Consider the following 13131-nt stretch of genomic DNA (forward strand, 5'->3'; position numbering starts at 1 on the left):
GTTTACTTTTCCTCGATCTAACTGAACTACCCGGGCCTCGTTTTAGTACCAGAAGTGACACTTGTTAGAAAATATTTACAAATATTTTGTATCACTCTTTTCATCACTCAGACGAAAACAGTGATTCGGGACACCATTTGGAAAATGTTTCAAAGTTTTCGGCACCAGTTCTGCCCACACATTGTGCGTTAAGAAGCGTTTCACGTACACGCGTTATCTTAGCATTTTTAAAGAAACGTTTACGAATGCTACTGCAATAATAAGCACGCCTATACGACGATAGGCGTACAGAATTGAGCCCGTACAGAAATAACATTATTGCTGTAACCGTTGTCGACGGGCTCCGACATAAACTACGGTCGTCTTATCAGGCGACCGTAAACGCTTTGTGCCACTTGCGCACTCGCGATCTGCACATTGTATCACTGCCGGGTGCTTTCTTGATCATGTCGAACGTATTAACGCGAAATGTTACCACGTTGCGCTGTTCCAACGTTCCATCCAACTGTACCGCAACGCAGCCACGAAACAGGCCGTACACGTTTAATTATGCATAGCCAGCATCAAAAATTCATAGATCGCGAGGCAAAAGAAAAAGGTGGATATGCCCGCTGCTTCGGTAGGCAGCCTTGATTTTAGATTTCCGGTCTGCTCTCGAACACGCTAACAACATGTACTCAGCAGTTCAAACGATCAGATTCACACATTGCTTTGAAATTCAGTTTTCTCAGAGCTAGCGGTCTCTAAACTTTCTGACGCTGATAGTACACTCGCTTTATGTGTGAGATACCGACTGAACATCAAAATGGTGGGAAGCTGAATGTTTCTCCATCTTGCCGTGCCACCACTTGCCCAATCAAGCGCCCACGCACTACCCTAGGAGTATAGTTCATTAATTACAGGACCGACCCTGTAGCATACAACTCAAACCGTACCCGTACAGTGTTTGGGCGGTCAGGCACAATATCTATAGCACATCTTGTATAAGAGCACACAGAATTAACGGAAAAGCGCAAAATTATACGTATCATTGCGCTAAAGCGCAAAACAACGGGAGATAAACTTGATTACAACTTATTGCACGCCGTGGTGGTCTAGTGGCTATGGGCCTTGACTACTGACTCGAAGGTCGCGGGATCGAAACTCGGCCGCGGAGGCCGCATTTTCATGGAGAAATATGCTAGCGGCCCGTGTGCTTAGATTTAGGCGCACGTTAACAAACACAGTACATTTATAGTCGCAATTCCCGAAAGTTAGTTTTTATATATATATATATATATATATATATATATATATATATATATATATATATATTGTGAGCGCTGACTGTGCCGTTCATCATCTTCACTTGTGCATACAAATCATCGCGATCATCATCATCGTGTTGGCTGGTCGGTGTTCGGTTTTTGGTTCGCGCGCCTTTGCTGTAAATATAACAATCGTTCTGTCGTACCTGACGTCGTCTCACAAGTGGTGGAGGTCGCGTCTTGCCAAAACTCGTTCGAATTGGCTGCAAAACGACGGCGAAGCGAAGAAGACGCACCGTCACGCTCCTTTGGCTCTGCTTGACAACGGAACGAGAGATGCGTTGGGGGCAGACCACTGGGACAGACGCACCTGGAGTCGCATCAGAATATACGTTAAGTGTTTCTCACTCAATACAGTATTTTTATTCCCATAAATAGAGGATGGGTACTTTCGTGGGAAAGGCAAGCGAGTTTCTTTCAGGTGCTGTAAAAATATAATTCACTGTTTGGGTAATGATAAATCTGGAACACAATCATCGCAAAGCCTGGTGGTTAAATTTGGCCAGGCTTCACTTCAGTCACACGGTCACGCGAACGTTCTGCAATGAGTTTTACTCACGAATGAAAGAAGCAAAATTTTAATTTAAAATAACTTCATATCGATTTGTTTAGAGCTCTGTAAACAAGCGTCGCGGATATCCAGAACGAAATCCATGGGAAGTAAAATCCGAAGCCTGTATTTCCCATCATTCCCATGGTGGTTGAAGCGCCGCCCATAAAGCCCCGTGTGGGGTGCCTCGATGCTCCTTCTCCTCCGCCGCTACGTGGAGGATGGCGGCATTCATTGTTGGTACGTCCGCCATTGAGGTGCTCACCCCTTCGCTCACGCCTCACGCGCGTGCCGAAGCAAGCTCGCACAGTGGCTCGTCCTCTGAGCTCCGAATAATATGCCTGGGTGGTTCGTGCCCCAGTGCACGAAAGCTTTTGCCTGGATGTTGCGTGGCGCGGTGCACGAAAGCATTTTACAACCGCGCACCAGCCGTGTGCTGCCGAGAAGTGGGCACCGGCATGGCGCAGATGTCGCCACCCTCCACAGAGCAGCGAGGGAGGAGGACCATCTCCTAACCCCGCCTATACACTAGCGCCAGATTCCCCTCTAGGTTTTATAGCATGCAACTCTTTGGTGTGGAGTGTTTTGTGGCGGTATACTGGACTGTCCGGGAAGGATATAATCCAAGGGTAGAAAAGATACATGGTCACATAAATATGCATTCTTTAAGAGAACGGAAATTTGGGCAAGTTGGTTTGCATTCATTTTTAAAAACAGCGCAGCAAAACGAAGACAGTATAGAAAGAAACAACGGGACGGGCGCTGACTCGCAACTGAAAAGTTTATTCGAAAAACAGATACTTAAGTACACAAAGACGCGTGAAATTGACACCCGAAAACTAGAGTGAAGCCAAACAAAGCCACATGAACGCGTCAACATGCGCGTGAGAACCGTCTATTCACCAAATGATGCATGCAGATAGCTCTGTTCACTTTGTGATAATGACACTGAAGGATGGCTAATGCACGAAGCTTACGGTACGGCATCGACGTGTTGTTTTCGGCGCCTAACAAAATGGGTGGCATCTGCGCTTCTGTCAGAGAAAATTGGAGAACAAAATGGGGGCTTCCAGCGTGTGCGGCGTCAAGCATAGGGCTGTGTGTGTTCCGTGCAAGGTAGGGGTCGTATATGATTTGCCAATGTCCTGTGGGAAGAGGTATATAGGACAGACGGGGCGCTGCGTTAATGTAAGCCCAAAGGAGCATGAAAGAACAAGCCGGTCTGATAGATTGTCGCACATCGGGGCGCATTGCAATGCATGTGGTTGTGAGCCATGCTTTGAAGAATGTACAATCATTCACCGCCATAAGAATCGACTCATCAGGGAAATTATCGAAGCGTATCACATTTGTAAAGAGGAAGCTTCGTGCATTAGCCATCCTTCAGTGTCATTATCACAAAGTGAACAGAGCTATCTGCATGCATCATTTGGTGAATAGACGGTTCTCACGCGCATGTTGACGCGTCCATGTGGCTTTGTTTGGCTTCACTCTAGTTTTCGGGTGTCAATTTCACGTGTCTTTGTGTACTTAAGTATCTGTTTTTCGAATAAACTTTTCAGTTGCGAGTCAGCGCCCGTCCCGTTGTTTCTTTCTATACTGTCTTCGTTTTGCTGCGCTGTTTTTAAAATGAAATATGCATTCGCCCAAGACGACTCGAAGGCGCCATCTTCTTCTTTTCTTTCTTCTCAGTCTACTGTACATTCGAGGCGTCTCAAACTCACCTTAGCTAGCGGGCCGCAGTCACGAAATTTAGTCCCGCCAGAACCGGGACAGGAAAGAGGGTTGGAGGGGGGCGAAGGGGGGTTCAAAATGTTGGCGAACGCTGCCATTCGGTGGAAGGTCTTTACCATATCTGATATGTGGGTCCTTTCTGAAGGATATTTCACGTCAGCATCCGAGAAACATATCCGCACCGATCTCCAGAACCACTTAAATTCGGAGACGCCAATTCTGAAATCTAGTTTTTGTTCCACGGTTATGTTTCAACTCACAGTGACCACATGAGTTGCCTCACGAAAAAAAAAAATATGCTTGACACCAGTCACATCTGTGTACCTTACCCGATTAAAGCGTTATTGATCGCAGTAGGCGAGAAAATAATGCTGTTACCATTTAGCAAATAATAAAGCTTTATTTCTTCTAAGGCACAATATCACGGCTATAGAGTTCTAAACACGCTGACTTGATGCCAGGAAGCGCTTGGCTGCGACGAAAGTAGAAATGTGCGCATTAACTTCTTGTACGGAGAAGAACCTCATGGTCGATCGCAAGTGTTCATCGTCGGCCGGACTTGATCACCTTCAGAAGGGAGAACAGGTACCCGCACTAGTAGGTACTTCCGAACATGGCGATGATCCTAGTAGCCTGTCGACGTAGCGCCAGGCCGTTGCGGGCCGGGTGTTTTAGACGCTTGGTATGACACCTCCCCCCCTCCCTCGGAAAGCTTTCTGCACATAAGGTGGTTTTGCAATGCCTCCAGGACTGCAGCCATCGCAGCTTTCCGCATCTGTCGTGGTTTTGCACCACTGCCTCCGAGATCAACCCACGTTTGACCAAGCGACTACATCGTGTGATGACGTCATCATGAGACGTCACATGTTTCGGCTACCTGTGACGTCAGTCATGCTGATGTCATATGGTGACGTCATCGTAGGATGATTTTTATCATCACTTCGTGTGGACGCCAAAGCCGCCGAAGCCGCGACGGTTAATTTTCGTGTTTGATTAAATATAAGCCTTCCGCATTAGTAAATGTCGAAGCTCTTCCTGTCCCATATGATGCCAGACCGTGTGGCCTCGAACTGTTTCAAGGACGACTGACTACACAGCGGTGGCCGTCCATTTTCCCGATGTCACATACCACTATGGTGGTTGCTATTCGTGGAAAGAGATAAGATATTTCTAATTGAGATAACCATTTGTAATTGATATTTCTGGTTTAATAGTGACATTAATGCCTTATTGGGCCTCCTTCTCTTAATTACAACGACAAACAAACACCACTCTATAATAATGTCCTAGGCCATTCAAGGACAGAAAATAACTAACCTAGTAAATTTCCACAACTAGTTACAGCGTTCTTTATTTCATTTCTCCATTTAAAATCTCTTCTTTCAGAAATTACGTAATTAGTTTTATCATTCCTTCTTTTTTTCTCACACCCACACACCGATGTTATTATATGTGTTGGTTATAATCAAAATTGACACTTGTACTACCATCTAAGTCAAGTGGTTCTCCGCCATCAGAAGCCTCAACAACGAGGATCAGCTATGGGCCGTCCAGAGAGCCAACGATGCGGCGGTCAGGCTTAGCCTGCCCGTCCCAACGTGGCAGGAGCCCACTGCGCGAAACTCGCGTCTCGGCAGGACTGTTTCATAATGTTTGGCCACCAACCAACTACTCGGCCAATCCCTTGCAGTGGGTATGAGTCACAGTCAGAGGACAACAACGACAAGGCCGCACGTTCAGAAATAGAATCAATAGAGCATTGTTTTTTATCGTGTCGCCGCTATATATTACAAAGAAAAAGACTTCTTGAAACTCCTTGCGCTAAGCTGGGGATAATCTTAACAATAGACGCTATTCTGACCTTCGGTGCTTCGGATTTGAGCGTCAGCCACAGGAATGTATTTGATGCTTTCCTTCATGAAACAAAACGAATGCGTTTTTAAATTCCTAATTGTATACGTGTTCCGATAGTAGCAATGAATCAATAAGAAAAAAATCAATAAAAAAGAATAAAACGTTCGGTAACACATTAATTTCATTATTCTAATTTCTAGTTAGGATGAGAAGTCTGGGCTGAATGTACAAACAATTATTGCACTCGTTCTTTTTTATGTTTGCTTGTCTTTTGTGTTAACTCATTAGTTATAACTTTGAAACTTCATATCAACAATTCATGGCCAATTCCCCAGTGTGGGTAAATGCCATGTGTAGAGGCACATCATCAACATGCTTCTTGTCCAATAGACCGTAGTGGGTATCGGGCATAACTTGGCGGCGCGACAAGTAACGACGAGGAAGTAAGCCCCTCGGGGACGGGCTCTTCCACATAATTATATCTTATTCCCGCATGGTCGACCAGGCAGCCAGGAGGTCCTAGGCATTCTAATGCGCACAGTGCACATCCGGATACAGTGAACACACCAAGCGAGTGTTTGCCAGCAGCCGATCATGGCGTTCGAGTTTGGTATACCCGTAATGCTAGAGCCGTTCGGAGGCTTTGGAGTAAACAATGGACCGAACGAGGGGCCCCCGAATCCAGTCTTCCAGTTCGGTTTAGGACCGTTCCCCTTCGGACAAGGAATGTTGGGCAGAGGCCGCGGCATCCGTCAACCGCCACCGGTCAACGGAGACAACTTCGCAGCGTTGTTTGCCATGCGAAACGGGTCAACCTACGTTGCGCGCAAGAGCCAGGTGGGACGCAACGTACGCCCGCCGAACTGGAGAAGCATTCGTTTGCCGGCTTACCAGAAAAATTTCTACCGTGAACATATCAGGACAGCGCAGAGATCGCCCGAACAAGTGGAGGCCTACCGGAACGCCAACGAGATAATCATCACGGGACGCTGCGCCCCCAAGCCCATCCTTCACGTCGACGAGGCAGGCCTTCCGGAATCCGTGACAAAGGCAGTCGAGAACCTCAACTCTGGGTCGTCGCCGACCGCATTGCAGGCTCAGTGCTGGCCCATAGCTCTCAGTGGCAGAGACCTCGTGGCCGTTGATTGCACTGCCTCGAAAGGGAAGTCACTTGCTTACCTCGTCCCAGCGCTCGCTCACGTACACCAGCAGCCAGCCATGCTGGTTGGTGGCTTACCTACGGTGTTAGTGCTGACAGCGACGCGGGAGATGGCCCAGCAAGTTCTCATCGCTGTTCGCAAGCTTACCGAGGGATCCAAGATTCGAACAATGTATCTCGTGTCGAGCGATCCGAAGCAGCCGCAGCTGAAACAGCTGCAGGAAGGCGCTGATATCTGCATAGCAACTCCGGGCCGCCTCATAGTCTTCATGGAGGAGCACAAGGTGAATCTGCGCCGTTGCACTCTTTTGGCTGTAGATGAAGCTGACCGCATACTGGCGGTTGGCTTAGGCAAGGAACTTCGCACCATCGTGGACAACATCCGACCGGACCGCCAGACCCTCGTGAGGTTGTCATGCGCAACGAGGGAGTCGAGGGAGCTAGCCGAAGAGTTGACGAATGATGCCATCAACGTCAGCGTCGGGACGGCAACGCTGGTGCTTAAGAGCCGCCGCGTAGAGCATCTAGTCTTCGTTTGCGAAGAGGCCCAGAAGGAAGAAAAGCTCGTCGCCCTCTTAAACGACATTATCAACGACGAGAGTGACAGGGCCGTCGTATTCGTCGAAAGGCAGCAAACGGTAGAAGACCTCGCGTCGACATTGTGTCGTCACGGTTGGCCAACCGTCGGCATTCACGGGAAGATGTCGAAGAAAGAACACAAGTGGGCTTTGGACGCCTTGCGATTAGGCAGGGCAACCGTCCTGGTGGCGACCGACATGGGATCGAGGTCTGTGGAGCTGGAGAACGTGCGCTTCGTCGTCAGCTATGACTACCCGAGCAACCCGGGCGAATACTCGCGTCGCTTCAGTCACGCGGCTCGGCCTGACGGGACGGGCAGGAAGTACACGTTCCTGGCACCGGGCGAAGGCCTACATGCCAGGGAGCTGACGTGGTTTCTACGAGAAAACAAACAGCCAATTCCGCGGCAGCTACGTAAAGTCGCGAATAAGGTGGCACGAAAATAGGCCATAGATTATACGGCTGCATGCGACAATGTCGTTACGTGAGGAGTGCGCAAAAACGTACCCGTAACATTGTCATAGCGATCTCACAACTCGCGGCTGATAATGTCAGGCCCGCCGCAATAAAATTGGAATACTTTTCAACGCCTTCAGAGTCGTATACGGGTATGTGCCACACGTGTCTGGAGGAAAGGGTTTGACGACGTACGCGACAGGATTTTCAGGTTATTCATGTCATGACCACGCAGTCATATTCGTCAAATCTTCTTGCCCTCCCATGCAATTTTGTGTAACACAAATTACAGCACACAACTATGCGACACACGTACGGCATACTATGCTGACTTAAGGAAACCTGAGGTGGCTCTCTTTATAGAGAACAACAACTTGCTCACGTTTGTAAGGTACCGCACCTTGCAATGACGACCACATGCTGTACTTTTGCAGAAAAGCCTTCCGAAACACGCCCTAACTGTTTGCGCTGCAGCAAGCTTTTCTTCGCTCTAGGACTGCCGCTGACAGCACGTGCTAAGTGCAAACATTCATCACATCCGAGCGATGAAGTCCGAGCCACTCGCGAGTGCCTTCACGGTTTGCTTCAAGACGCGCTTTGCATGCAAGGAGTGATGGACTGGGTTTGCTATTCTGGGCGTTGCCAAATTCCACCGTGTCAAATTCTTCCATTTATCAACATTGATTGGTCCAGAGGGCTGCTATGGCCGGATTGGCTTAAGATACCGCCATTAAGAAATTTGACAATATGGCGGAACTTGACAGTGTATAGAATTGCCCCGATGGTAATGTTGCTAAGGCGCGACCTCATCGGTCCGATGACGGCAGCGAATGTCTATCGGCGGCACGACTAAACTTGAAATTTTATCTTCAGTTGCTATAGGAACCAACACTTCGCGGCAAATTCGAAATGATTAAGCCCTACGGTGGAAATAGGTCAGTGGCGGAGACAGAGAAGCGCCTGATTCACTCTCGCCCGACTGGCGATACACGTCGAGATTCACTGAGCTCAGAGTTATCGCGAAGCACCGGTTGCTATAGCAACGTGAGATAAAAACCTTTCGGCATCTAAGTTGGGTCGTCATTAACACTTTTCCGATAAGTCTCAATTACGAACAATTCATCAGGACAAAAGCTTCTGCACCAAATACCCATTCCGCATACTGTGGGCGTTCACTTATGAGGTCAGAAGAGAAATTACTCCTGAGGAGGTACTGGCCACGTTGCTAAGCTCAAAGAATGCTGTTCTAAGTGACTGCACTAGCCGAGGGAACCACCAAATAGCTGACTGCTCTTCATAGCGACACTAAAGCGAAACAGTGAATCAGTTTTAGACCTATAAGTTATCCTTTAAAAATTTCACCAACGATTACGATACCGCCTAATGCGAATGATCTGACGTGGGGTCCGGGAGGGTAAGTGTGGTCGAGTGTCGTTTCGTGCTCTGTAACACATGGCAGAAAAAAATTCGGCCCGCATGATGGCCGGTGCTTTCTTCAGCCATCGGTGAAATACTGGGCTTTCACCTTGGGGTCAAACGCTGTCACAAGGCCTTTTATTGGAATAGATACCATAATGAATTATACCGGTATCCTTAGCATTCAATGGAAGCGCAAGAACGCGCCATGTGGTCCGACTATCCTGTTTCAATGGCTGAGCACTGTACAAGCACTGGCGTGGCTTTGTTCAACCAGAGACACGCCAGTGCCGTATAACCTCTTTATGCTTGCTTCTAAGCCTTTATTGCATGTGGATGTCACGTATGGATATTCGAAACGCCGACCCCTAAGCACGATCGATTAAGGCCTATTTTGTTGAAAACGTCACGAAACTCAGAAATGTCATGGAGCACCAAGGGGCTGACGATGAACTGCTTGTATATTAGATGCCTTGAAACAGTTAAATGTGAATAAGTAAACGCAACCAGCACACACATGCTTGTGAGTGATGTGTGTTACAATGTATGTGTATATTATGTCTAAACATTGCACGCAATGAGAAAAAGAACGTCCTGCGCCTTACGTGGTTTTACACTGCCTCCGTGATCGGCCCAGATTTCACCAAGGAATGATGTCATGCGATGACGTCATCACGTGACAGAACGTTATGTGACGTCATACCTTATCGCGCCATCTGACGTCATGATGGCGTCATGGTGTGATGGCACCGGGTGATGATGATTTTTTGCGTCACTCGTGTTGTCGCCGATATCGCCTACGGTCAATTTTCGCGCTCGATAAGGCATCTAAGGCTTTCGCATTACAACAAACAAAGAAACTCTTGCGGTTACCGGGTAAAAAACGTGACCGGCGAGCAGGAAGCCTGGGTTCTCTTCCCACTCGAGCCGAAGATTTTTGTTATTTATTGATTTGCATCGATCTCGATCTTATCGCTCAGGGGCCATGCCGATTTTCGCTAAGAACGGATCTCGTCAACACCGGAATTTCTGCAGCACGGATTCTCTGACGTTATCGCGCTAAAAAAAAGCGTACGCGCTAATTTACCATGATCCACCCAGCTATTCAGAAGCATGTGGAGCGTCCAGATAAGCTCTTTAGAAAATGAATATATCTTTGCGTAGTACGCCAAGGGAATAATTTCGCTGGAAGCTTTCCGGATCCTCCAAAGCACAACTCAATCTCGGGAAACCCCTATCACCGTGATCTGGTTCCCGGTCCACATTATAGGTGCAGTCTGCCCTAAACTTACCAGCCTCAATGAGACGGCACACTCCGCTGCACGTGACATAATTGACCGTTACGGAGGAACAGCCATCGCGGATGACGCAGACAAGTACAGGAAAGCGAGCTACAATCGATTTACTAAGGCTTTCTGTCCCTCCCCCCCCTGACGGTGTTTCACTTTCAAATGGAGCATCATCCACGTGCTTAGGAACGCAGCACTTCACTTGCTAGAGACAACAACTACGCTGGCGCGTTCGTATCCAGGCAACAATGAACCATGAAAAGGTGAAATGACAAGATCAGGGGTGCTATGCAGGATGGCCCGAGCTTCTCGGGCACACGAGTTTGCTCCGAGCTTGCATTACGGCGGTCATGACAGGAAGACAGTGCGGAGCACGCGATAGCAGCGTTGATAAAAACGGCTACAAGAACGAGCATGGCGTCACGTACGCATGTGCGGCATTTGCGGCGGCTTTCAAAGGACACCGCGAGCGAACGCGTCAGCGCCGCTACTCAGTCAACATTTTGACAGTGCAGCGACGTCAGCGTGATTGTCGCGCTATCTTTTTGCCAACTGATCATCGCGCCTCCCACGGGCGTGTTCGTGGGCGTTTGTCCTCTTTCGTAAAATTCTTTCGTTCCACCTGCAGCACGGAAATTTCCACTCTCGAAGGCAACAAGAACGCACGCGCAGCACTCTGGTGCAGCTCCCTTCGCTTGTCTGGAATATTACAGATGAATAAACGGACAGGTTACTGCTATACTTACATTACACGTCTGAAGATTTTTCTGTAGTAGCGAATCGGTAGAAACAATGCCTCCTGAAACAAGTAAATAGTAAACAAGTAAATAGTTCTCGCCGAAAATCCCACCAGGGGCGCTTGCTTCATAGCTGTGAGTGGTACGTCGTAAGAGCGGTGAAAGTGAATGCGAGACATCGTACCCACGTGATGATGTAACATTTAGTTCTTCGTGCGTATGTGCATAGTCTGTGCGATTAGGCTCATAGATGAATCGTGCCGCTCGCTGGCGTTGCGTCGTGAGCACTGTTTCTCTGCAAGAGGAAACGCGGTGGGCGGACCCGCTCTTCGCCGCTGGCGTCTGTCAATCAAATTGATTGACGCGCGAACTCGGGCACAAACTCGTTGATTCTCAAAAGGCCCCAGTTCAACTCGGGACTGTCATAGTGCCGGTGTGCCTGTCAAGTGTTTCATGCGGTGGACGCTACTCAGCAGCTTCTTTGCATATAAAATAATTTGGTGAGCTTGCACTACTTGTGCAAGGCTGGGCCATCGGAGGAGCTTGTGATCACCTAGCTTCTTCCAGCTTTTTACGTGGCTCGTCTACTCAGTATGCTTGGTCTGCTTCGGAGTAATGTCCGTGTCAGTTCGGTTTCAATATTGGTGCTATTGATTAGGAAGGTCTTAACTAACATGATATTGAATGTCATTTCTTAATTGTTAATGTTTTAATTACCACGACATTAATTACCCAGGTTTAATTCGCAAGGTCGTGAATAGCACATAGGTTATTAGCATAATACTAATTAGCACGATCCTAATTAACACGACTTCAGTGAGTAAGGTCTTCATTATATTGATTTTAAGTACACACGCTCCTAATTAGCACCGTGTTAATTAGCACTAATTGTCGATGTTTTAATTACAGCGGCATTAATGACGCAGGTTTAATTTGCAAGGTCCTGAATAGTACAGAGGTAATTAGCATTATTCTAATGAGCACGATCTAATTAACACGCGCTTAATTAGCGTCGTGTTAGTTAACATTAATTTATAGTGTATTAATTACCACGACATTTACTCAGGTTTAATTCGCAAGGTCCTGAATAGTACAGATGTAATTAGCATAATCCTAATTATACGACCTAATTAACACTATCTCGGTGAGTAAGGTCTTGATTATGTTGGTTTTAATTACATGCTCCTGGTTAGCGTCGTGTTAGCATGATCTTAATTACCTTGTTCCTAGCTTTACACGACTTCATTAGCATGGTCTTAGTAAGACGTGGCTTAGTTAGCACGGCCTTCGCATGATTTGGCCTAATCAGCTTCGTCATAGCACGTCCTGACTTAGCTAGTTATACCGCCCAGCCAATTAGCTAATCAGCCGGGCGCACGTGCTCTGGGAGCGAGCAGACGATGAAGAAGAGAACGACGACGGCGCGCGGCGGCCGAGCAACGCGCTAGAATGTACAGGCCGACCATGGTGATTATACACGCGGCCCCGGCGATTAGCTCTAGCCGCCGTGTTATAAGGCGCTCGGTCGGAACTTATCTCAGAGGACACGGTGCTGATTTTCCTAAAGGATACTTAGTGCAGACATTAACGCTTGAAAATGAATTCAAACAGTCCGCGCACACCTAAAAAATATAGTTATAGTGGAGCTTTCTGCCATTTTTCTTGCATGGGTGGACTTCTGCACTCAGTGGAACGACAAACAAATGAAAGAAGTTTGACGACACCACCCAACCTTCTCGACCGCCCTTGACGTGACGCCGCGTTCCATCGTAACCAATGGAACGGAGCGCGCGCTTAGGGATGGATTTCACTTTCTCGTACTATTAGCTCGTTCAAAAGGGGGGTGTCGCCAGAGCTCGGAAAGATCCCGAGTTTCGCCGAACTCGGGCCATCCTGCATAGCACCCCAGATTGCCGTATCAGAAACGGCTAATCGCCGACAAGCCCAAGTTCGAGACAGCATCAAGTATTAGAGAACGGCGCATACAAATACAGGCGCGACCGGCGCATCTTCGAGCGTCTCATTTCTTTGCGCTCGCGGGCGCCGGGAG

The 13131-nt window shown here is 48.0% G+C and overlaps 1 protein-coding gene across 1 annotated transcript; it reads left to right on the top strand.

Moving 5' to 3' along the window:
- Positions 1-6039: 6039 nt before the first annotated feature.
- On the top strand, positions 6040-7629 carry LOC119405487 (probable ATP-dependent RNA helicase DDX5). Its single transcript, XM_037672321.1, has one exon. The coding sequence runs from the start codon at positions 6040-6042 to the stop codon at positions 7627-7629; it is 1590 nt and encodes a 529-aa protein (XP_037528249.1).
- The last annotated feature ends 5502 nt before the right edge of the window (positions 7630-13131 follow it).

The sequence above is a fragment of the Rhipicephalus sanguineus genome, chromosome 9 (assembly GCF_013339695.2).
Source record: "Rhipicephalus sanguineus isolate Rsan-2018 chromosome 9, BIME_Rsan_1.4, whole genome shotgun sequence".
Classification (NCBI taxonomy): Eukaryota; Metazoa; Arthropoda; class Arachnida; order Ixodida; family Ixodidae; genus Rhipicephalus; species Rhipicephalus sanguineus.

Coding starts and splice junctions, on each gene's coding strand:
- LOC119405487 (XM_037672321.1), top strand. CDS start 6,040: ATGGCGTTCGAGTTTGGTATACCCGTAATGCTAGAGCCGTTCGGAGGC.